The sequence below is a fragment of the Gambusia affinis genome, linkage group LG18, assembly GCF_019740435.1.
Source record: "Gambusia affinis linkage group LG18, SWU_Gaff_1.0, whole genome shotgun sequence".
Classification (NCBI taxonomy): Eukaryota; Metazoa; Chordata; class Actinopteri; order Cyprinodontiformes; family Poeciliidae; genus Gambusia; species Gambusia affinis.
This window is the reverse complement of record NC_057885.1, coordinates 2,381,247-2,407,920: the sequence shown is the minus strand read 5'-3', so window position 1 is coordinate 2,407,920 and position 26,674 is coordinate 2,381,247. Positions and strand designations below refer to the sequence as shown.

Sequence of the window (26,674 nt, the reverse complement as noted above, 5' to 3'; positions counted from 1 at the left end):
CTATAAATCACGCAAAGCCTCATTGGGCTGGAATAAGATGGGCAGTGTCCATGCATATCAGACAACTCTTAAAATATTAATGCCACCACAATATGAATGGCAATGTAAGGAATTGTGTGGTTTAATCCATGCTAGAACTCAATATTTTGACAACTCCTTGCAACTTCGGCATAATGAACTTGGACTACAAGTTTAGTGGTAGTCCATAAAAATAATGCGATGGAAAGAAAGAAATTACTGATTCAATAAGCTGATTGCCAGACATTATGGCTGTGGTTCCTGCAGTACCACAGCAAATGCATTTGCAGTACCGCAGCATTTGCACCGCAAATGTGGTGACATCATACATAAGAACAGGTTGCAGGTAATACAGAAAAATAAACAGACTGAAAAATACAACCCAAAAATAAAATAAAGATATCTATGCATATCTAGGCATTAACGGGACAGGATATATTAAAGTTTTTTGCACTCCCAAATACTCAAAATACACAAAAAATGTATTTAAGGGTTAAAATAGTGACTTTGCATGACATGTAACCTTTAAAATGAGATAATGCAACAAAAACGTCACATGCCAAGATACGATGTCAATATTTGATTCTTAAATTTCAGACAGACACAAAATCAACCTCATGGTTTCAAAACTTATAGATTCACCTGGCCATGTATGGCTCTGAAAACTATTGGGGATGCATAGATATGAAAGTTTGGGTATCGATATCCAATATTAATATTGCTATTATAGTCAATAACGGATAAATATTTTTTTACTACCCTTTAATACTTTACAAAAAACACACTGCAGAATTTACCACTGCTTCAGTTAAACTACCCATGCTCCCTTGCTATATTACCAGTGGCGCAAAAGGTGGCTATGCAGTGCATGCAATGCATAGGGGCGCTGCACTATACGGGGCGCAAAACGATGAGGGGGATTTTTTTCTAGTCAGCATTTTAAGTACTTAACAGCTGTTTGTGTATGAAATGATCAATAACAGAGGAACAGCACTGATTAGGCGCCCCTCCCCTCCTGCCAGTCGCTCTCCCCTCCCACACAGGTAGCTTGGGCAGCGTCCCTTCGAGAGTCCCTGAGGCGCGTTTTTTCTTTTAAATTTGTAGTAATGCCTTGACAACAGGGAGCTAAAGATGAGGCGCAGAAAAAACTCTGGGGCACAAAACAGAAAATGGAAGAGGGGGAAGGATAAAGATGTTGGAGAGATGAAGAAGATCTTTTCAAAGTGGTTGAAAGACAGAAGGTAAGTAATGCCAATGTATCAACAGGAGAGTTGTAAATATTCAGGTTAACTTAAGCTAGCCTAAAATGACAGGTTGTTGTTGTCTCCGCCCGTATTGAACCAATATGGGATGCGATTTATTCCGTATTGCTAGAAATGTCTGACAGACACACCTATCACACACAATCACACATCTCAACAATAAGTGTAATAATAATGACCAAAACAAAACACGGGAAATATTAGGGTCAGCTAAATTGTCGTTGCGGGACCTAAATAGGACTCCACGAACTGACGCTGTAGTCATGGTTACCTAGCGGACACTACGCAGCCACAGTGAGTTGCCATCAACCAGTGTCTTTTTAAAATGTCCACCCGATACTACACCATCCTTAAAGTAAAACCTCTGGCAAAAATATAGATGGTAGTGGGAAGACACAGTGAAGTTTAATAGGGGCATTAAAATAAATGTGTCGCGATATTAAGTGGCACCCAGTGGGTTTGATATCAGACAGAATGGATCAGGAGAGGAAACGCAGAACCTAAAGAACCAGACATCAGTCTCTTCATCCCTCAGTCATTTCCTGAGACCAACAAAATAATATAGATGGCAATTTAATGAACAAATCATACAAATAGGTTAATAGTAAATAAATATTGTTAAGAGAACATCAATAACGTTTGTTAGGATTGTGTAGGAAAAATGTTGATATCTTTTATAAATTGTGTTTTGTGGTCAATATTATTTCACCATTTTATTAATGTGGGTTGCCAGTTTGGATAAGGCTTCCTATCAAGCTATAAGAATGATAGAAAACATGCTAACAAAAAGCCTCAGACCTGCAGCTCATAGGAGGTTCTAGACACAGGCTCTTTGGCTCACTTCTACAAGTTTATGTCCTGGGGGGTGCCGGTGAGATGTTCGCATCCACCTAAAAAATATGTAGTTGTATATTACTATCAGTGTCACATGACCAAACAAATATCACATGACCAATCTCCGCCACATTAATATCAGCCCCGTTTCATTTATCAAACCAATACTAATATTGGTTTGATATTATTAAAAAAATAATATCAGTTGGCAGCAATGTCAGCGTCAATATATTGGGCATCCTTAAAAATACATCATTGAAAACTAAGCTGCAAATTTTAATTGTGCTCTTTATGGAATCAGAATCAGAATGGAATGTGTGAAATTAAATTTGAATCTGTCAATATCGACAGATTAAATTGCTGTATTTTGGGCCAAAAATGTCAAATTAGTGTCACAAGGCACTGAATCTCAAATTGTATTGAAGTGTGCACGCAGAGTGGTGAATGTAAGCACTTTGAAAATGTCGATGACTAGAAAGTGGCTACACAATCCATTTCCCAAATGACTTGGACCAGTTTGTCTTGTTAAAAAGCCTCAGAATGACATTTGTTGTACATTTTAGTTCAATAAATAAACTGAATAAAATAGTTTTTACAATTGAATGTTAAGCGTGGACTTCCTTTAGTTAATGAAGGATTTCAAGTACCAAAGGTCAAATGTCAACTAAAAACTACCCCCAGTTTAGGTCAGGGAATGCAAAGCAGTTGTTTTTAGTTTAAAATATATTGGGGGCATATGTTTTAATGCAGAACTTAACTCTTGTAATTCTTTCACTTTCACCTGAATTCAAAACAACTTCATCTATAAAGAACCTGCAGCTGATTTCTTATGCTGTATGCATTAAAATTCTTAAGAAAAAACAAAAACCTCAAAGGACTGTACAATCTGATGTTGAACTCAAACTCTAAAGGCCTCACTTAGCATTTCAGTACTACATTCAATAGTATAGGAAGATTGAGGTCATATGAAAATAATGCTCCAGCATTGACTTCTTACTCACTTCACACTGTAGCATGTAGACAGTTGTCTCATCAGAAAAGCCTGTCTGATGAGAGAGGCTTTTGTCCTGTCGGGACATATGTCCCGATATTTTCGGGACATATTTTCCTGAAAATATTGGGAAAATATATCCCGATATTTTCTAAAATATCGGGACATTTCAGAAAAGATTTGCTGAACAGTCATAAAATCTTTCACATATATACTGCACATGAGCACCTCTGCTACACTATCAATACGCAAATATTGCAACAATGACTCATAAACAGCACCCCTAAATTATGGAGTACCTCAAGGTTCAGTTTTAGGCCCCATTTGATTTATTTTGTATTTGCTGCCTCTTGGACATATTTTTAAGAAATTTAAGTTAGTGTTTTGCTGATGATGTGGAAATCATCAGCAAAGCAGTGATTTGCTCCTGCGCCTCAAGGAAACTGCATCCTTGAGGGGCAGCATGATTTCCTACAGTGTTTAACAGATTGCTTAACAGAAGTTAGCCAATGGATGAGCCAAAATTTTCTTCACTTAAATCAAAATAAAACTCACGTAATTCTGTTTGGACAAAAGAGCCTTATTAGTTAAACCTGATGAAATGTTTGGTTCTCTTGCTCATTTTTATCAGTCTTCTGTTAGGAATCTTGGAGTCATTTTTGACAGGTGTCTTAAATTGGATAAGCAGGTGAGCTCTGTCTTGAAATCAAGCTTTTTCATATGCACCTTCTAGCAAAGGTTAAATCTAACTTCTGTCTTAAAGACTGAGAAAATTATCCATGCCTTCATCACTGTACATTTAGACTATTGCAACACATTATATAAAAAAATATGGACCAATCTTCTCTACATCATCTCCAAATGATTCAGACTTTTAACTGGAACCTAGTTTCAGAGCACAAAACACCAGAATTGGCTTCTCTGCATTGGCTGTCAGGTTCTTATCGGATTGATTTTTAAATTCTTTTATTTTAATTCTCTTATTAATTTAGCCAACTATCTGGCCACTGGGGGTCCTCATACAGCACTGTAGTTTAATTACTGGATGGTCTATTGTTATGGCAAAAAAGTAAACAAAATGGCGACACCACAGAAAAACAAGCACCTTTCTAACTAACCTAACATATTGGTGATATACAGAGTATGCATGCCTGATGCTTTAAATGTAATATCTTGCCTAATAGGACTTGAAGTTTGACAAAATTACCATCTTTTCCTTCCATTTAGCCCCTGTAACATGTTTTTACATGTGCCAGCAAATACAGCAGGACAAGAAACAGCATGACTTCAGTTTAAAATATGTCTCCCAGGAGGGTGTCCAGAGTATATTGCGGTCGTTCAGTTGACTATTGTTCCTCAAATGTATTCCAGAATACATTTTGGAAAATTTGTTCCAAAATTAATTCCAAATCCAGTATAATCTGAAAGATAATACTGGATTTGACTTTTCAGTAAGACATTTAAAAAGGCCAATTCAAAGTGGTCTACAGAATCGCAGCTGCATGTCTGTTTTGTGCAGGTTTCTTGTTGCACCAGAAGCGCTAAAACCACCTCTGCCAACAGTCCAAAAATGATCTGTCTAAACCATGAGACACTTCTTTTACTCTCTGATATATTGCACCAGCAGGTTACTCTGAAAACACACCAGTAGAGCAGCCTCTTCATTGCAGAATTCATTTACATAATCCACTGAAAGCAGCCATAGCTAAACTTTATGGCATAGAGGGAAGCCTGCAGGCCGTCTTTGATCCTGGGCAACAGTGAAACTTCAAACCCATGTCCCCTCCTCTTCCCCAGAATAGAGAAGAATAGAGAGCAGTAGAGGGGACAAAAAAGCAAACGGAGTCTCTACCTCTTTTTGGCTTTGGGAAGCTTTCGTGCAGGTGAAAAACCACTTTCTCCACAAAGTGCTGGATGTTGTTGTTCTCTGGTCCCCGAACAAACACCATCCAGTCGTGGGTGAAGCCTTCCGCCGTGGGTTTCTTTCTGAATTGGGCGCGATGTCCGAGTTCCAGTTTCACCTGAACAGCTCCCTGCGGTACACAATGCTGCCGAGTTAATCAATACGTTTTAAAACAAATATTTATAGAGACATGCATCAATGCGCCTTTATGGAAAATATCGCGACATTATGCAGTCTCTCAGGCCGATTCACCTGGGGGAAACATTCTGTTAAATTAGCGCTCTGAAATTAAACAAGTGAACAGCGGGTCCATGTGACAGGCGAGTCTGCGCACATTTTACTAAACTTCCAGATAAACAAATGAGTCGGACCTAAAATGCTCTGAGATAATTTAACTGTAAAAGAATAACTCTACAGCGTTAAAGAAGCGCGCGACAGTTGGCACCTTTAATAAAAGGATGGCGTCCATCTCTTTTAAAAGCAACGTTACTGAAAGCAGTAAAACGCTTTTATTTTGTTGGAATTATTTCACCACAGTGTTTTAGGCTACAGTCATATGCCACAATATTAACTCACAGAAAGCAGGTAGTAACTAGCTAACTGCGGCTGTAAAAGTCTCTTGGAGTAAAGGGGGAAAAAAGGAAGAAAAAAAAAACAACCCTCCGCTGCGGTCCGTGCGACTAAACAGATAAATAATCGATTTCATATAAAGGCGATAAACTGGCTACTCACCGAGCCGGCCATCCTTCAGGCCCCAAGTTACTGTTATATCATGGAGAATTAGTTTTAAATGAGATTAAAGGTGAATACAGTTTGCCTGTAACAGCGGACATGGTCTCTCCTGGACCCAAGTCAAACTGAAGACTTTCAGAGGTTCGCCGGCGGTCAATTCCTCACAGTTAGTAACATCGTTTCCGGTATACACTTTCAAAATAAATTTAACGAAAGTTTGTTTCAAGTTCGGCCGACGAATTACAACCAAAATCATGAGGGCACTTTATAAACCATATGTTCTTATATAAAATTCCCAAAGATGTCATTTCAATTTAAATCAAACAAACTCATTCAAATTAAACTACAAAAAAAATTGTCATTATTGATCCATCCATCCATTTTTTAACACCTTTGTCCCTAGTGGGGTCGGGAGGAATGCTGGTGCCTATCTCCATGTAACGTTCCGGGCGAGAGGCGGTGTACACCCTGGACAAGTCGCCAATTTGTCGCAGGGCCTCGTTATTGATCATAATACAATCATAGTAGCAATACAGGCCTTCATATTACAACAACAACATAAAAAAAATTATCCTTTTCAGGTGAAGATTTACTTTGTAGAAAGTCCTGTCTTAAATTTACACGTGTCAACAGTGGAAAAAATACAATTTACCTTCGTTAAAAAAAATTAAAATTAAAAAAACCCAATACTTTCTTTTAACAGGAAGAAACATTCAACATAATAGGGTCAGTATGAGTGGCCTCCTGCCAAAGGGCACTGAAGATAGACAAATAAGGGGGAAAAGACAGATTCTAGAAGAAATTTCTCTATAAAATAAGAAAGTATTCATACTTTTTTAAAGAGTCTGTAAGGCATTAGTTTCATTATTGGTTTCATCTAAGAGAGAAACAAATTACCACAAGTATGATGGTGTTAGGGAGGAATAACTAAAATTGATGAATATTTGAGACTCCCTCTAAAATGCTCATAAATGCTTATTTTTATAGTTCAGACACCAAATTTACATTAACATGCATTGAAACGCACAGTGAAAGACATCTACCATCTTCCATATATCCTCTTTGAGAAAAATCAGTGGTACTCCTGGACTGGCTACTTTGCAGACCCCACCCAGACCCTAGAGTTAAAAAATAGTTCAAAACAATAAATAAAAATAATTTATCTGAAAGTATAAATCTGAATATTATCTTAACTAATTTAATCCAATCCTCTTCAAAAGTTATGCGATTGTGCTGCTGTGGGCAGTAAGAATCTCCGATAGCAGTCAGTTTTGCAACAAATATCAAAAAGCCTCTGACTGAAGACTGTTAATGTATGACATTTTATGACAATAATGACACACGTTACCAGTTCGATATCCAAAAGAGGATATTCAACAGCAGGCTAACAGGTTCTCAACAACAGCAGCAGTTGTTGGCAAGCACTGCCAATTGACCTCATTTGCTTTTACCATTCCACCTCTGCCTGACCATATGGCTAGAAAGCCATCAGTGACGTTGGAGTCAAAGATATGAGCTTTGCCCAGTATGATCAATAGAAGACAATGTTTCAACTCCCCCCTTCTCTGTCTGCTCTTCTCTGTCCACTGGCTGGCCACAGATTATTTTAGGTTCTTTGTTATTAAACAAAATGAAGCTAATTGAAATATGTTCTCCAGACTTTTATTTTGAGACTGAAAGTCTCCAACTCCATTTCCATTTCCAGGTAAATTCCAAAAGCCTGACAGATGAGGAAAATTTGCGCAGGCGCACCCTGGCTGTACTCTTTTGGATCACAGAGAGCACGAGATGCAAGCCACCAATAAGAGGAGAGAAAAAAATGGTGATCCCCAAACACACAGTGTTATTATGTTGCCTTCATTTCCCGGGGGGAACTCGGAATGGAGCGTTTTTCTTCAGCAACCCCATATTTTATTATGAATATTATGACCAAATTTCAGTTATTTTGCAGAATAATAAATGAAAAAGATCAAATATAAACTTAGTATTCTTTAATGAAAGAAAAAAAAGAATGAATGAATTAATGAATGAATGAATTAATGAATGAATGAATGAATGAATGAATTCATTCATTCATTAATTCATACCTAATGTGACCGTATGCTCATTAAAAATAACACTTCAGTAGAACTCCGTGGACAAGTCCAGTACATCAAGCACAGACACACACACTCCGTTTTAGAATATACTACTACTACTACTACGACGACTACTACTACTACTACTACTACCACCAAAATAATAATAATAATAATAATAATAATAATAATAATAATAATAATAATAATAATAATAATAATAATAATAATAATAATAATAATAATAATAATAATAATAATAATAATAATAATGAAACAGTGAAACAGCACTCTGCAATATCTTTTTGTGAACAGGTTTTTAGTTAACCTAGAGAAACCAAAAACCGTTCAGTTTGGTCCTTGGAGGATGCCGTACTTCCATGTGAGTTTACGGCGGTCTGCAGTGAGCTGGATGAGGAAGGTACAGTTTAACAGCATCTATTATTGGCTATGTTTTATTGAAACCGACATGTGTATATTGTTCAGCGGCTCTCAAAAGATTGGATTACTGCAGCTGGAGTCGACTGACACGTTTCATTTGCGTGTAGATAAGTTATATGGCTAACTTCTTATCAGTGCACTTATTAGCATGTTGGAGAGAATCTAGACGACTGCGTGCACTGCCTGGAAGCTCAATAAAGGGCTGACCTAAAAGATTAAAACCTTCCCGGACTGTTGGTACATGAAGCAAAATAAGGTCGAGATAACAAATAATCTGACGGACCGATAAAGTATGAAACGCGTGAGCCTCTTAGCATGAAAAGCTCTATTTAAAAGACAGATTTAAAAAAAAAATGTTGTCTTCAATCATCTTAACCTCCTGTTAATCTTAACGCTCATTGAAGAGTAAGTAATGCTAATGATAGAGTAATTCTTTGCTTTCTTCAGTGATTTACAGAAGTATAACGTCGAACTTTTCCACATTTTGCGAAGTTGCAAACATAACTGTCAGTGTGATTTATTGAGATTTTCTGTGACAAATTGAGTTTGGAATTATTGTACAAAGCAACGAAAATTGTCTTCTTGACATGTTTTAAGTAAAAAGTAAAATAATGTGAAATATGTAGTCTGAGTCAATACTTTGGAAAACCGCTCCATAGTTCCAGATACAGTATTCTGTACTAAATCTATACCAGCTTTGCACCGATATCTCTTTTTGTCCATTCTTATTTGAAACCACTCGTACCTTTTTATTCTCTCTGTCTCTCTCTCTTTGTATGGTAGTTTAAGCACACCTGTTACCGTGGCAATCGCCTGCGCCTCGTAAGACTAGCAAAGATTACGTTAAAAACATAATATTCAGTCCGTTATGATATCAAGTTTCCAGGCCTGTATTTGTGGTTGTCACTTCATATTGCATTTTGTGTAGTGGCATTTGTTCAACTGTTCTGGTGCTATTTACCACTGGCAGCAAAACAACCACACAGCTTGATGCTGTCTCCACCACACTAAGAAAAAAAAGTAACTAAGTCGTTTGTACAGTGCTAGATAGTTTTTGTTTTGCTTTATTTTAAAACCTACAAATTGAAATAAATTGATGGTTCTATAAAAATTTATTTCCATAGTTGACATTTATAAGGAAAACTATGTTGTTGTTGTTTTTTTTTTCTCGAAAGGTCATGCAACAATAAAGTCTATCAGCAATTTTATTTATTGGGACTCTGAATTTTCTCAATTGCAAAATTTGCAGACCCCTGCTTCAGAGGAAAGTGACAGAAACGTGCGGTTAAAAGTGGAACCATTTAAAATTATTACAAATTTCTAGCACTGTACACAGCTCTAGTGTTTAATTGAAGGATTGTTTTTCGATAAATCTGTGCTGCTTTGGTGGCACATTGCATTTCTTTATTTGCAAGCTAAAAAGCCAATCATCGGGCAGAGCCCTGTATAAATGATCGTAGATCTTTAGTAAAGCAGAAGAGAGTATGCATCTGTTCAGTGTGTGCGGTTGGTTATTCACATAGTAAAGCCCGAGCGTTATTTCTGAACTCTGGTTGGCTCAGCCAGCTCATGCATTGTCCCCAGTTGTAATACTAATGCAGACCTTGCAGTACAAGCCAGTGCTTTGTTAGTTGACTGTAAAGTAAAACCTGCTGCAGAAGACACTAGAACATAACACTTCTATATGGTTTCAGAGGTTAAAGGCTCAGCTTTTTGTTGACCGATGAGTTTGAATTATGGACATCAACAATCAGCTTTACAAAATGATCATGTAATTGTAAAAATTAACTTCTCTCACTGCTACTAAACCTGCTAAAATCTTTATAGAAGACGGGTCAAGATATAGCAGGATCTGAGCACTGATGCAGTACATGTATAGATGCAGACTTGCTGCTCACCTACCTGTTAATGTAGCCACAAAACAGAGGTGGATCCCGTGTGGAGCGTACAGGGTTGTGAACAGCCAGCTGGTTTCTCAGTAGAATAAACAGCATGAGGTTGAATAGGTTTAGGTGGGGTTGGGTGGGTTAGAGGTTTGGCATTGTACTTTATGCAAATCATCATTGCCTTAGTGTTTGTAAAATTCATATGCTGAGCTCTTTCTTTTTGGGGAACTTCTGAGTCAATTTATCTCACTGGCTTTTCCTACTCCCATTTCCTACCTACAGCTTTGTCTTTCCTCCATTTGGTATTCATAAACAAACCATTTCACATCCATGTATTAACATTTGCATTTTCTGTTTAATTTTCTATGTCGTTAAATATTTTCATTAAATATTCTAAAATGTTCATTTAATTCTATGTTCATTCTAACTAGGCGTGCGATAATAAATTGGCTCCAATTTCCTTAATTTTGGGAGATTGGTGATCGGCCGATACTGAATCAATCTTATACACCAACTTCTTTTTCTCTGCCATGAGGGATAGCTGACTGTCAGACCCTTCCACCAGCTCATGTCTGGAGGTCTGTGATTGACAATAGTCACCCCACTGCTGCTAATTTAGCAACTTTATTGCTATATTTTTTCGATTTTTCAGACGAAAAGTTAGCCAACATTGGAGTCAGCAGATCATGACTGTGATTGGCCTGAAAACTGAAATCGGTGCACTCTTAGCTATAATTATAACTTATATTCCACCTGCTAATCAACCCTAGCTCTTAGGACAATTTCCTGCTGCTGAACATTTAGTGAAATCATGTAGGAATAGAAACATCCTGTGATAGATCTCTGTTTTAGACCCAAAAAGATAAAAGCTTGGGTACTGTTTTACTGATGAGGCGAACTTGCCACTGACTGAAAAGTTTACTTTCATATATGTATCAAAATATGGTATATTTTGGGGGTAAAAACTAAAGGTTTGCAGTTTTCTGGACAATCATCAACCTTTAAATAGCCTGACCTGCCAAATTTGATTTTGTCTGATACCAATTTTTTTGTCTGAAATAGGCCGGTCGCTTTAAATGATAAATCAATTGTTGTAAGATAAATTAAAACTGTCAACGTCATTTTAATTGTCGTCTCTTCCGGCCTTTTTCTCTTTCTGTTGATGACACTGAATGAAAAAGGTGAAACTCTGGTGCTCTCCACTGACCCTCCCTTCCTCATTTCCTTAGTGTAATGCCCAGCGCACACTACACCATCCCGATTGACGGCCCATTTTCAAAACCTGAGAGATCACGCATTAGCCGACAGAAATCCTAGGTACAATGGTTCGATCGTGCCGTGTCCAACAATGGGCAAAAAATAATGGCTACAAGTCCAGTGAACTCATTTTAAAACCAGGCAATAATCAATTCTTGCCTACAATCTACTTGCAAAGCATGTGGCCCTAGTGTCGGGTAACTTCCTGACTGAATGAAAATCATTATAACCTATTTATGTCACGTTTTCAGCTGTTCTTAACAAAGAACAGCTGAAAAGTTACCAGGTTCATCAACTGGGTAGCAATTTCGCTCCAACTCCTCCCCTTCTATATTCTTTGCATGAAAGTTTTTATAAACATTAATGTTGTTTCCACATATCTTCTCCAATGTCCTCTGTTTGGGGTTCCCCTCTGTAATTTGCCCTCATAAAGCATGGAGGAGAATCCGCGCTTTCTGATTGTTTGCCTGTCACATTCGACAGTCTTTGTTAACGCTCCCAGTCGGGGAAAACCCCTGATTTAGATCAGAGCGGCCAGACGATCTATTGTAACAGACCATACACTATAGGATGATCAGTTACGAAATCACAAGCGACAATCTTAGAACAACCAAAGTTCTAAGATTAAGGGGAAAATGTTCTTGTGAACTAACGTGTAGTGTGAACTATTGCATCAGGTATACAGGCTTCATAATCTGCACTCTTTTGGTTGAATGCAGTATTTATTTCCACTTTGGTGTTTTTATTCAAGTACATTTTTGTTAATGGAGACTGAGAATCCATTTTATTTTTGTTTTTGGTTGTTTTGTTAATTTTATCAGTTCCAGTGTTAAGTATTCTTTTGAAAAAAAAGTTTATCTATCTTTGGCAGGAAATCGCATGCATTATTATGTAATTTCCATTAAATCAGTGTAAAAAGGTCTTCAAACAATATTATCGTTTATCGCAATAATTTTTGAGACAATTAATCACTCAGCAAAATTTGCTATTGTGACAGGCCTAGTCTGAAAATACATACCCTGGTTAAAAATAAATATACTAAGTATGTTAAATTTTAGTATACGTAAGCATTCTTTAAGTCGGATTAATCGTGAGTATACTTCTATTTCACTTAGGACTAGAGAACTTTCAGTATATTGCCTTTACATATTAGTAGTGTGATTACAGTATGCTACAATTGCACTTTTGGTTTATTGTAATTACTAATGAAGTACACTTTTTAGTTACTTAATGTCTCATTATTCTGCTTTGCCACTTTGTACATTACATGCTTCATACATACTATATTACTGCCAACATATCAGGCAGCAGAACACAGAAGGATTAATGACACACTTTCCAGGTGAAGCAAATTACATTGTGTATTCAATATATTACCATTTTGGTAACACTCGTCATAAACATGACATAACACCTGTCATGAACATAAAGCAGTCTTTATGAATGTCTGACTGTTGCGATGAAGTGCGGTTTGGTAAATAATGACACTTTTAATGTAAAGTTGCTTTAAAAGTTGATTAAAAGTCCATTAGGGGGTGCTGTGGTGGCATAGAGAACAGCGCAACCCACGTTTGGAGGCCGTCACGGGTTCGATTCCCGGACCCGGTGACATTTATCGCATATCTTCCCCCACAAAATATCTGTAAATGCATATTGCATATTACTTGAGCAAATATATATTTTGTTCACTTAAAGTATACTTTAATTTCATATATTTCTTAAAAGTGTATTTTGGTACAATTATATTTAAGTATGTTTAAAGTTATTATGTCAAAATTGGTACGACCATTTTTGACATTGTGTACATATCTATAGGTAGTACACTTAATACTTGGTATACTTAAAACGTACTTTTACAAATGTAAGTATATTTGAAATATACTATTTTTTTATGCTAGGGTAGCCTTATATTTATTTATAATAACTATTTTTAGTGACTTTTCAGTGAGAAGTCATTAATATAGAGACAAAATTGGCAATAGCAGGGTGACTATTGTTAACTGTGCATATCCAGACATGACCTGGTGGGTGGGTCTGTTGATCAGTCGTCTCTCACAGCAGAGCAAAAGTGGACATTGGTTGATTTTCAGGTCTTTGCAAAGATGAGAATGCTGATTTCCCAAAATTAAGGAAATCGGGAGTGATTTATTGGTGTACCCTTACTAAAAAACCTAAAGTAGGCCACTCCTTATTCTGATGAGCTCTTGTGAACTTCTAGAAAGGAAGATTGTTTCTGCTTTCAGGTATGAGGTGCAGTAATGGAGAGTTTCAAGACCCGGTTTGATTTCTCCAACCCTCTTATCCAAGCCCAGGTAAGCTGCAGTGTCTGGATATCAAAATAAATGTATGTATCTATCTATAAGCTAGAGTTATACTTTAAGTATATGGTTTTTGTGTAATATAAAGGTGCTTGATTAGTATATTTTAAGTGTACTATTTTTGTGATTGAATTGCATTTAAATATATTTAGAATGTACTTTAAGTATATGAGCATTACATATTTTATATATTAGTAGTGTGACAGTATTCTCCAATTACACTTTTGGTGTAGCATAATTGCTAGTGAAGTACACTCTTTAGTTACTTTTTTTTCTTTTGTACCCCTCCAGGGGGTCTTTTGTGGGCTCTAGTGTCCCTTATATGAAAGTAGGCTGACAGGAAAGGGGGAATGAGAAGGGGTAAGACATGCAGCAAACATCGCCACGTCCAGGAGTCGAACCCGCGACAGCCGGGTCGAGGACTCAAGGCCTCCAAACGTGGGTGGCACTATCCCTTACGCCACCACGGCACGCCCCACTCTTGTTACTTAATGTCTTTCTTTATTCTTCTTTGCCACTTTTTACATTACATGCGTCATACACACTACAGTACTGCAAACATATCTGCCTAAATTATACACTAACATGTAATTTCAGAAGGATCAATTACAACGCACTTTCTGGCAGACAAAAATTACATTGGGTCTTCAATATATTCACATTTTTCAAGAGTACATTACTGTCACAGAATTGAACAAATTGTCAATATAATAAACGTTTATAGACAACATGCCTGTGAAAATTAGCACAATAAAACAATAGGTACACTTTACAGGAAATGTGAAAAATATTTCACCAAGGACAGAGTATTGGTTTAATACAATGTCACGGTATTCCATTATTACTCCAGACAAACTGTCATTTCTCCTACCTAAGAACAGTGAAGATCAATGACAGAACATTCCCATTCACTTCACCATCGCACTTTGCAGAAACCTACAAAAGAGAATAAAACAATAGAGCAATTGAACAGAGAAAGTTACAGAGTACAGAAAAACGGCAAAGAAAAAAGTATGAATTACAAGTTTAAGACGTGGACTCGCTATGTACGTGGCATCATCAGAACTGATGATGACTGGGACTGGATGTCTTTGATGAAAAACATTTCTGGGGGACTTCTTTGCCTGTACGTCAGAAGTAGAAAAAATAGTCAACAATATAAAATCAGTTGATGTTGGCATTAACTATGAAGTTGTTTTAAGTGTTGACTTAAGGGAGACAAACTACCTTAAAAGGTAGGTGTTCAGATCCATGATCTGAACACCAATTGTTTCAGGATTGTTAGGGGGGCTGGTGTGCCCATCTCCAGCAGTCATCAGATGAGAGGCCGGGTTCACCCTGGACAGGTCACCAGTTCATCACTGGGCCCTGAAAGCTAACATTGAATAAAATGTATGAAAGAGAATTGGTGGATTAACAAGGGGAATAAATTCTGTCCAATTATTTTCAATATGTTGACGTTTGTTTAGCAATTAGTGTTGGAAACATTCCAGTTTTTGCTGTTTTAAAAATGTAACCAGCTGCTCAGTGCAAAAAAATAAAAATAAAATAAAAAAGCCATCAAGACGATGTGGAGGTTCATCCTCAGAACTCGTGTGGTGATCAGGTGGAGCCAGAGCCTCTCCTGAGACAGGAAATGCTGTTAGTATACTTTGTATATGTTTATATGTAGTACACTTAATACTTAGTATACGTAAAATGTACTTACACAAATGTAATTATGTTTGAAATATAATAAAGTGTTTTATTTTCACTTGGGATAAAGGGCAAAAACATAATTAAAAACCAATATATAGGAGTCAGTCATCGAGCTGCCAAACAACAGCTGATAAACTACCACATACACCTAATAAACTGGTCAATGAGGGAGCAGAAATATTGTTTATGTGATAATTGATGTAGATAAATGTTGCAATTGACAAAGTAAAGCAGCAAACTGAGGCTACTTGGATGCAGTTTGTATAGTCTCACCAAAACCTGCCTATTTCGTCAGACGGTGAGAAATCTTGTTGCTGCTGTGCTGAAGGAAAAAGGCTCAAATGGGCAAATCACTCAGTCCTCCACCCAGGTGAGTTCCTAAATTATTTTGATGAGCCTTAAAGCTTCAATAATGTAAGATAAGAAATAAGAAGTGTTTTTTGATTTGATTCATATCCTGATTTGTACATTTTTTTTATTGCTGACATGCAATAAAACAAGAAATTAGAGGTGCAATGATTGCAGTTTTCTGATCGATCAAGGCCCATATAACAAGAGATGTTAATTCAATGTTGAATTGAATTAACACCAATTAATTAATTGAATTAATTAATCAATTTAATTGATTAATTCAATCAATTCAACCAACTATGTTTAACACCAGTTGAGGTCGACAATTAATGGTTGATCAACCATCAATCAATCATAGAATTCTAGGCAATTAACTAATGTTGAAAAGTAGTAATTGAATCAATGTTGTTTCATGGTCAAATTCTAAGGATTAAACTGCCAACATCTAATGCAGTGTTTTTCAACCCTGGTCCTCAAGACATATAACGATATGATAATTCATGTAGATGCAAGTTTCAGGCAATTCCTAATTTAGCACACATGATTTCAATTGATGGCTGATTAGCAGGGTTTTGCTGAATTGCAATCAACTGAATGGGGGGTGCTGAAGAGGAGAACATCTGAAACATGCAGATCAGTGTGCCTTATGGACCAGGGTTGGGAAACACTGGTAATCAATGTTGAATCAATGTATGCTGTTTGTCACGGCCCTTTTTTCCCCTCCGCCTCATTGAGCACTTGGTAAGAGCATTTTATTACCTGGCGGCAGGGGTTTATCATGTTTTAGATTAAGCATTACATGTTGAGAATAATGGGTTGTGATTCCTTTCTGTACATTTTCTTGCTTGTCTGTAAATATCATGACTGACTGTGCATAATGTGTTGACATAAAAATATCTACAAGTCACTACAAGCATCCTCAGAACTGTGTGGTGTGTCCACCTCCCCCTTTTTACACTAGTGGTATATCCCAACCACACAGCCCTTTTGTTGCTGGCTTGGTGCAGCCTGCTTCTGAATTGAATTCTACTGTGAGAACTTTTGCAGTAAGTTTGGTGATATTACTTTTATCCTAACTTTCCTATATCTCTATAGAAAAGATAATTGTGAACAACATAATACCAATCATCTGCCAATTTTTGTTTGGCAGAATTGTGAAGAAACTTTTAATTTTGTGGTGTAGATATATATCAGACCAAAAAGTGTACATGAATCAACATTGATTCCTTACCTTTGATTGAATATAAAATCAGCACAAATATGCATGTAGAGCCACATTCAGATGATGACTGATTCAACATTGATATTGTGTCAGTTATGGCTGAAACCCTAACGTTGATTCAACATGTAAATTTTGTATAAATAAAGTTGCCTTGCCTTGTCTAGATCACTGACCACTTTCAATATAATTTCAATGTCAGGCTTTATTGTGGATTCAGTGTTTCTGCCTAACTATATTTCAACATTGATTTACCCATATTTTGCTACCTGGGTGATCTTTAAAAGGCCTGACCTGTCTATTCTGATTTTGGCCGATTCCAATTTTTTTTCTGAAAAGTGGCTAAATGTAGCAACAAAATCACTAAATTGGCAATAGTGGGGTGACTGTTGTTAACCGCACACATGCAGACATGATCTGTTGGGCGGGTCTGTCAGTCGGCTGAAGAAAAGGGGACAATGACTGATTTTCAGAGCTTTGTGGAGGTAGATATAATTGGTGGATCTGATCACCAGATAAGCTAGGCTGTCATAGATGTGTTGCGCATGTAAAAATTCACTAATCTTGTATAATGCGCTTAAGCTTTACTATACATGAGCTACAGATCTGACATGTTATAAATATGCTTCACTCACCTTGACATAGTGGATCCTTAAACCCGAAAGTGAAACTGACAACATGACCTGATTTCTAATAAATTTGGTTTAAAACTTTCTGACTCACTCATTTACTGAAATTGTAATCCAGAAGATCAGTCGATTTCTTAATATGAAGCAAAATAAACAGAGACAATTATACCAGTTGAAAAGTCAATTACATCACTTGAAATATCTTGATACAGTTGAGTACTGTGAATCCTACACACACATTTCATATCAGTTTCTCTTTTCCAAGATATACCTTTCAAGATTGTTGTAGGACAAATTATGAAAATTTTTTTATTTACATGTTTTCATGGCTCCTTTGTTTGACCTGACATGACCTAATTGTGTTACATCTCAGGGCCCAGCACTGGAGGCTCTCTGGCAGCAGTGCTGCAGTGACTGTGCTCTGGTGCGTTCAACATGCTGTGATGCTGTGGTGCTTCTAGTAGATCAGGGCCATGCAGACCTGCAGTTCATTCTCAACAGTGTCCTCAATCTCCTGCCTTCTGCCAGGTACATAACGCACACTCTCAGCTTCTTTTGCAGAGTTTTGTTTTTTAGTGGCTTATTTTGGAGGGGCTCGAGGGACACAGTAAACATGTGTTTAATTTTATACACCATGTTCCAAATTATTATGCAAATGATAGTTAGAGATTCTTAAATGGTCAATGCAAATGATAGTTAGTATAATTTTCAAGTCATGACCTATTACAGTGTAAATCAAATTTTACTGAACAAATCTCCCCATGAGAACAGTATTTTTTTCAAAAATAAAAAACTCAAAATGCACTGTTCCAAATTATTATGCACAGCAGATTGTCTAATCATTTTATGGATTATAAAGAACTGCAAACAGTCATTCTTTGAATGTGCAGCATTAAGTGGTTACATGTACTAAAATCAAAAGCTATTTCCATCAAAAACATCTTAACAGACCGAGTTACATGTTACCATAAATAAATAAAATTTCAGCATTACACTTGTGATCTAAAAACAGCTTCTAGAAACCACTAAAATTGACTAAGACTATAGAGACTATAATGATAGGCTAATTTGAAATTCTAGTTAAATTCACATGTGTGCTCTGATTGTTCTTTTAGAACAGAGTTGGCTCTGGCAACAATAGGTCAAGATCAGCCTACAATTCAGAAAGCACAGAAGCAAATCACCTATGCATTGACTTCAAAGCATGCTTCAGAAAATGCAAAATAACACATTTTAGAGCAGTAGCCATAATACCTTGATACTGCAAAACCATGGTATTTTTATCTAAGGTTATTATACTGCCATAATCTGCGGCCCATACAAAGTAATTCAGGAGAACCCAACTGAAGGACTCCTCAACATCCAGAAAACACATATGAACTGAACAGTCAAATCCTGGTGACTTCATCAGTAACTCTTAAAAGTAAATATCTGCTTCCGTTATCTGAGTGAAAACTACTCTGCTTTACCTCCTGAGCCGCTGCTGCCCCACCAAATAATACTATTGCATGAGTATTAGTGACAGCTTTAGATATTCACTCAAGGGTGTGAAGGCCTTTTTGGGGCTAGTTGATGGCTCACAAGTAGAAGCTTTTGTTCAGTTTTTCTCTTTTCTCTGAGTTTTCTGTAACGTCTGCCAGAAGCGGGTAAGTGAGTCTCTAGAGAGGGCCAAAACTCAAGAGAGGGGGTGGGTGAGTACCCAGGGTGTGAAAGGGTCTTTAATGATACAACTAGCTCTGCATTGGAGTCTGCCGATGTGCCGTGGAGTTCTAATCACTTACTGCAGGTTCTTCCACCCAACATGCTGTGCAGCAGTGTTCTGGGTGGTTGGTCAGCAGCTGTTTGGGGAAACTTCCAAAATACTGTAACTTAATGAGCTGTGGAGTTAAATTTAAGATGTATTTATTTCATAAAGGGGACAATGCATATTAATCAACATCAATACATCACAGCAACATGCCAGAGTCAGAGAGGCAATTTTTTTATGTAGATCCCAAATAGGTTGTTGGAAGGGATTGAAAATTACAATAAAAATTTATATCAACTTACATAGCCTATGATTTATGACAGATTTCAATGTGTAGATAAAAGTAGTGTAGGTTATATTAAACATAGCAAAAAATAAAAACAAGCCACATCTGTTTAAAAAAAAAAACAACAGCAAAAAACTGTAAAAACATGAGATGATTAAAGTCATGGGTACAGTTTTGATTATCTAGTTAGCATTGCTTAAGGGATTTCCTGAAACAGTTCAATGATGTAATATTTCTTAATTCTAAAGGTAGTTTATTCCAAGAATTTGAACCCTGAACAAAAAATGACACCTAACCAAATTAACTTTTCCTAAAAAGTAGTTGTCTCTTCTGCTAACTGCTCTTGAATAATGTTTGATTGTAAATGTAAATGGACAAAGTCTTTCACTGGTAGTGGAGCCAAACTGTGAAGGCCTCTGGATAAATTATCATGTTTTTTCAGTTCAAAAAATTATACTTGTATTTTACAAGAATAATACGAATCATTGAGTTTCTCCTTGTTTTTAGTCTCCTGGTGTTTGTCCAAAGAGTGCCCTGTATACACAGGAATCCATCCCAGATGGAGTCTTTTTTCAGCAGCAGGACATTCTTGTGTGTGGTTAGTTATTCTAATTTAATTATATAATCTGTGATTGTTTTTTCCTTCTTTTATCCTTCACTGTGACCAGAAATGTTCAGGGGCTTATAAAGGTCATTGGGAGACTGCTGCAGATTCAAGCTGACCAGAGACAGGGGGACACAAACTTCACTTGTCCTTATTCTATCAGGTCAGTTCATACTCATGTTCATATTGGATTGAAACCACTGAACTCAGTACTGATACTAAGAAAAACTCTTGATACCATCTTCAATACAGAAAGTTCTTTTGAGGCATACGAGTCATTCTAGTTTGATCACAGTATGGTGATATGGTTGTTGTCTCAATTAGTGCAAAACCACAACAGTAAATAGTAAATTCAGCAACTAGGTAAGTGAAAAATAATATGTATTGATGATCTTGTTGATGGCACTAATCAAAATGTAATGCTTGCCATTGGTTTCTCAGTTGTTCACTGTATGTTGTTTTTATGACTTATTCTTGTGTTTTTATGATTGAAAGCACTTTGAATTGATTGATTGCAGAAGCTTTCAAAACTATCAGATTGGTTTCTGATTTAGTATCATTTTTTGTGGGGGGTGAAAAGACGGACTACCATCAAATTTTCAAATCAAATCAAATTTTATTTGTATAGCACATTTCAGCAGCAAGGCATTTCAAAGTGCTTTACATCAAATCAAACACAAAAACACAATGCAACATAGAATCAACAATAAAAACACAATAGATTCCGTCAATAAATTTGCAATTGATTACGTTTCAAATACAACTCTAAACAAGTGGGTTTTTAGTTGAGATTTAAAGGAAGCTGTTTTACAGTTTTCTGGAAGTTTGTTCCAGATTTTTGGTGTATAGATGCTAAATGCTATCATCAATAAGTCGGATAGACAGTTTTCTAAATGGGTTTACCTCTGTTATATAGGTGATATAAATTCAGAGTTTGGATTTTTCTAATTTTTTCAGTGTGGGATTGTTTTTATTGCAACTCAACACTGAGCAAAAAGCAGCAAACTTTCAGATCTGTTTCAGTCTGGTCCAGAAATCTGACCTTTGCTTCTGAATGCGGAGCAGCTAAAGATGTCTTGGAATCTCAGAGAAATGTGAATGCCAAAGTCAGAAAAGTCAACATGACAAAGAAGACCAGCTTCTTCCCAACGTAACATTCAGGTCACGTTGGGAAGTTGTTTGCATCACTTCTGTGAGTGAACTTTGAGCTAAAGTTGATGTAGTTTGCTCCTCACCATGCAGACCGCAGTGGGAATTAAGGTCAGGAAACTGATGGAAGCACTCACCTCAGAGACTTTTTGCCCTGAGGTGAGCGAAAATACACCACTGATGAATTTTGCGATTTTGACTTTAACAAATTAAGGATACAACAATGTCAGAGTTGTAGAAATAATATAGGTCAGGCTATATTGTTGCATTTGAACTATCCCCCGCCATCTTCTCCTCTTTCACAACTTAGATGAATACCTCTGCCAAGATCCTGGGGCTTCCTTAATCAGTTGCAGCGGGTGATCAAAAGAGCTTCTTGGTCTTTTTTTTCTTTCCCCTTCATGTTTATTTTGCTCCCTCTGGTCTTCATTTTCTTCATTCTACATTGAAGCCTGTTCCTTTTTTTTGCTACGTTTCTCCCTCTAATCCTCGCTTTCTCCCAAAGCTCTGTGCATTTTTGCTCCCAGTCCATTCCCATTGTCCGATCCCCTTCCATCTTGATTGTGGTGTCTTAGCTCCATCTGTCTGGAAGCTTTAACCTCCCTGGTGGGAAGATGAATGTGTTGAGGGCAGCAGGGTGGCGCCATTGGCCTGGCATGCTGGCCAGTGATTGGTTGTCAGGGCTGGTACTGCTGGGTAACTGTAAATGCTGCAGGATTAATGAAGGATGCACACTGATGGCCATTGTTGGTCGTATGCTCAGAGCAGCCCGTTGCAATCTGCCACCGAGACGTGGAATACTTTAGACCCCAGCGGGATGAGGGGAGCTCCAGGCCTGTGTTGGTTTCATCATCTTGTTTCTCATGGGATGTTGGCCTGGTTGTAGTGGTGCAAGTCCATCCTGACTGCCCCTGCAGGCCCTCCCACGTCATCTACACTGAAAAAAATAACTCTTTGGATGAACATAAAAAAATTATGGAAAGGGTTTCCACCTGATTACTTTGCTTTATTTCAGCACCATGTAATTCTGTTACTCCTATTTAAAGCAAATGTGTTAGGTCAACTTAATTTATTAAGGTTATTCCAATGTAAAGCAATTGTGTTGACTCAACTTATGTTATTATGGTTATTCTATGGGTGATTCTAAATCAAACGTGTTGGCTCAACTTAATATATTATGGTTATTCTAATTTAAATAAAATGAGTTGGTTCAACTTATGTTATTGATTCAACTCATTTACTATAGTTGGGCCCAATGTAATTTACAAGAGCCAGCCCAAATAATTTTCAATGCTTTAGACCAGGGGTTTTCAAAGTATGAAAGGGTGAGCCCCCCCTCCAAGGAGCACAATGCCTGCTGCGCCCCCCCTCCCCCCCCACCCCCCGTGGAGGGGGGTGGAGTTGTAAAAACTCCACCTTCAGCCCCGCTCTGGCCAAAACCAGTGATGGCATAGTTACTTTGAAAAAGTAACTTTAATCGGACTACTGATTACTCCTTGAAAAAGTAACTTAGTTATATTACTGACTACTTGACTTGGAAAGTAACTAAGTTACACTAAAAGTAACTTTTTAGTTACTTTCAGCTGCTAACAACAACGCTCTGCCTCCTGTGAAAATCACATTGAGCTTTGCTAATACTTAATTGTAAGTTATTTTATAATGGTAACATCAACAATGTGTCTCCACTGATAAGGTTGAACTGAAGAGGAGATTGTACAAAAAACAGTACAAAAAATAAAAAACATGAGTAATTTGTGTGGTCCACTGTTGTCTGGAAAACTCAAAGAAGGATTTTAAAGCCCCCCAGCCTCCAGATTCTGCGTTACGCCCCTGAGTTTGATGTCGCAGCGCACAGATCTCCTCCTGCAGCTCCACAGCTCAGATGGCTGCGACACTTAACGTAATATTAATAATTATAACGGTGCTAACTTGCCATTATAACTATTGCCAACTACGGACACGTTTATTCGTGGCTGTTTACACGTTTATTGCGCTGTTCATATTGGTCTCGATGTTTGCAGTTTTCTGGAGCGCAACGCGAAGCTCGATGTCATTGAGAGGTAATAAATTAAGTTGACATTAACAAAGACACAGCGGGACGGATCATCCGGGAAATGATGAACAGGGAGAGACTGACTAAAACTACCTTAATGACGGACAAATTCTGGGATTTATTATGAGTCTCTGCTTATTTCCAAGCCCAAATGAGTAACTTCGCCCAAAAAACCCGCCACTCATTAAATTTGCAAGCGACTTTTAAAGATGAAGCCCAAAGCCGCTTATAATAATGGACTTGGCGACAGAAACTGAAAATAGTTCCAGTTTTTCCACCAACAAAATGCATCTCCCCCATTTTAACATTTCTGTTGGACAAGCCCGAGGAAATACGATTAAATAACAAAAGAAGATAGTAACGCAAAAATGATTTTGATAAGTAAATGTAGTCTGACTACTGGATTTGAAGCGTTAGATTACTGTTACGGAAAAAAGTGATCCACGTCAGTAAGCGTTACTGACATCACTGGCCAAAACATCCTCTAAGGAGGAAACATTTCCACTGATCCCGCTCGCACCCCACAGTACCAACTTTTTCCTAAATCCACTGCGTAAAGGCGTTTCTCTCACATCAGTAGACAGCAATGAGATTCAACTTATGTTATTGATTCAACTCATTTACTATAGTTGGGCCCAATGTAATTTACAAGAGCCAGCCCAAATAATTTTCAATGCTTTAGACCAAATAATTTACTTGACTAAGATTTTTTCTCTTTTTTTTTTCTCCGAAGAGTTTTTGCGGCGCTAGTGGCTTGTATTTTGTTGAGGCAGTAAGCAGACAGGATGAGGACATTCGGCAAAGGTCGCCAGGACTGGGAGTCGAACCAGTGACGTTTGCATCGAGGACTAAGGCCTCTAACGTGCAGAGTGCTAACCCCCTGCACCACCACAGCACGCTGGAGAAACCAACATATGTTACAGTGATACCTTCACAATACTTATTAAGTTGATCCAACTCATGAAAATTAAGTTAGCTCAACAAACATGCTTCATGCTGAAAGAAAGCTATTTAATCGTGTGGAAATCCTTCCCATGATTTAATTACGTTAATTCAAAGACGTTTTTTAAAAAAAGTGTTTTTTAAAAAATTACTTTTTTTACAGTTCTTAAATGCACTGTATCAGTGCATTTAAATGCCAATAGTGCCCTGCAGATAAAAACAAATATCTATTGTTTAATGTGTAACTAAAACTGCTTTGAAGTCTTCCCAGGCGCAAAACAGATATGTCGCATAATCTCTCGTGATCCCCTGATCTCGCTGGACCCTCTTCGGAGGGAAATGAATCTGGCTAAATTGAATCATGTTATCTCAACTTGAATACGTTATTCAAGGTGAGACAAAAACGATTGTCTCCCGTGAACTCGCATGATATCCCGTGATCTCACTCAGCTTCAGCACAAGATCAGTCTGACTATAATGAATCGTGTTATCTGTGATAGAAGTTTTGTGACTGATCATTAATGTCTTCAATAGAGTTTTTTTATTGTAGGTCTTATAACATAGCCGACATGCCTTCTAACTGAGCCGAGCTTCTTTCCCAAGTAACAACTTCCACACTGAAGAGTGTTGTTGTCTGTGCAATCAGTCAGATCTTGGGTATGAGGGGTTCACAAAGGACAAAAAAATATATATATATTGCTGTATATGATTGCCTGCCGGTACCCATCAGCTGCTTCCGGAGTCCTATAGGCCAAGAAGGCCCGATAGGACTCCTTCTTCAGCCTGACAGCATCCCTCACCGAAGGTGTCCACCAACGGGTTCGAGGGTTGCCGCCATGACAGGCACGGAGAACCTTGCAGCCACAGCTCAGATGAGCCGCCTCGACAATGGAGGCACGGAACATGGTCCACTCAGACTCAATGTCCCACACCTCCCCCTGAACCTGTTTGAAGTTCTGCCGGAGATGGGAGGTAAAGCTCTGTCTCACAGGGGATTCTGCCAGACGTTTCCAGCAGACCCTCACAACACGTTTGGGCCTGCCAGGTCTGACCGGCATCCTCCCTCACCACCGGAGCCAACTCACCACCAGGCAGTGGTCAGTGGACAGCTCTGCACCTCTCTTCACCCAAGTGTCCAAGACATACGGCCGCAGATCCGATGAAACGATGACAAGGTCAATCATCGAACTGCGGCCTAGGGTGTCCTGGTGCCAAGTGCATGTGTGGACACCCTTATGCTTGAACATGGTGTTCGATATGGACAATCCGTGAGGAGCACAGAAGTCCAACAACAGAACACCACTCGGGTTCAGATCGGGGGAGCCATTTCTCCCAACCACACCCCTCCAGGTCTTACTGTGAGTGTTGAAGTCCCCCAGCAGAACAAGGGAGTCCCCAGGAGGAGCACTCTCCAGTATCCCCTCTTAGGACTCCAAGAAGGGTGGGTAATCTGAGCTGCCGTTCGGCCCGTAAGCACAAACGACAGTCATGACCCGTCCCCCCACCCATAGGCGGAGGGAGGCGGCCCTCTTGTTCACCGGGGTAAACCCCAACGCCTCTCACCCTGGGCAGCTCCAGAGTGGAAGTATGTCCAGCCCCTCTCAAGAAGACTGGTTCCAGAACCAGAGCAATGCGTTGAGGTGAGACTGACTATTTCTAGCCGGAACCTCTCGACCTCACACACTAGCTCTGGCTCCTTCCCCACCAGAGAGGTGACATTCCACGTCCCAAGAGCCAGCTTCCGCAACCGAGGGTCGGACTGCCAGGGTCCCCTCCCTCGGCCGCCACCCATCTCACAATGCACCCGACCCCTTTGGCCCCTCTCACGGGTGGTAGGCTAATGGGAGGGGGGACCCATGTTTCCTCTTAGGGCAAAGCCCGGCCGGGCTCCATGGGAAAAAGCCCGGCCACCAGACACTTGCCGTCGTGCCCCCCCTCCAGGCCTGGCTCCAGAGTGGGGCCCCAGTGACCCGCGTCCGGGCGAGGGAACACCAAGTCCATTGTTATAACTCATCATTGGGGTCTTCGGGCTGCACTTTGTCTGGTCCCTCACCTAGGACCTGTCTGCCTTGGGTGACCCTACCACGGGCACGAAGCCCCAGACAGCATAGCTCCTAGGATCATTGGGGCACTCAAACACCTTCCTTCCTTCCTTCCTTCCTTCCTTCCTTCCTTCCTTCCTTCCTTCCTTCCTTCCTTCCTTCCTTCCTTCCTTCCTTCCTTCCTTCCTTCCTTCCTTCCTTCCTTCCTTCCTTCCTTCCTTCCTTCCTTCCTTC

General features: G+C 38.6%; 2 protein-coding genes across 10 annotated transcripts in view; one reads left to right on the top strand and one right to left on the bottom strand.

Annotated features, from left to right (window-relative positions):
- Window positions 1–5,887, bottom strand: part of mllt3 (MLLT3 super elongation complex subunit) — a 66,249-nt gene extending 60,362 nt beyond the window's left edge. For all 6 annotated transcript variants that reach the window (XR_006368794.1, XM_044097800.1, XM_044097802.1 and 3 more), the window contains exons 1-2: window positions 5,741–5,887; window positions 4,958–5,138 (exon numbers count right to left, since the gene is read on the bottom strand). Coding sequence is in view for 5 of the 6 variants with exons in the window: in XM_044097800.1 (XP_043953735.1) it covers window positions 4,958–5,138; window positions 5,741–5,752 (193 nt within the window). In the remaining variant the exon portion in view is untranslated. The remainder of the gene's footprint in view (window positions 1–4,957; window positions 5,139–5,740) is intronic.
- Window positions 5,888–8,160: 2,273 nt separating this feature from the next.
- focad (focadhesin) overlaps window positions 8,161–26,674 on the top strand; it is a 55,221-nt gene continuing 36,707 nt past the window's right edge. For 3 of the 4 annotated variants that reach the window (XR_006368793.1, XM_044097796.1, XM_044097795.1), the window contains exons 1-5: window positions 8,161–8,239; window positions 13,646–13,714; window positions 15,714–15,788; window positions 17,991–18,145; window positions 20,319–20,417. Coding sequence is in view for 3 of the 4 variants with exons in the window: in XM_044097796.1 (XP_043953731.1) it covers window positions 13,661–13,714; window positions 15,714–15,788; window positions 17,991–18,145; window positions 20,319–20,417 (383 nt within the window). In the remaining variant the exon portion in view is untranslated. Of the gene's footprint in view, window positions 8,240–13,645; window positions 13,715–15,713; window positions 15,789–16,730; window positions 16,816–17,990; window positions 18,146–20,318; window positions 20,418–26,674 lie in introns of all 4 variants that reach the window. The other variant, XM_044097797.1, reaches the window with a different exon arrangement.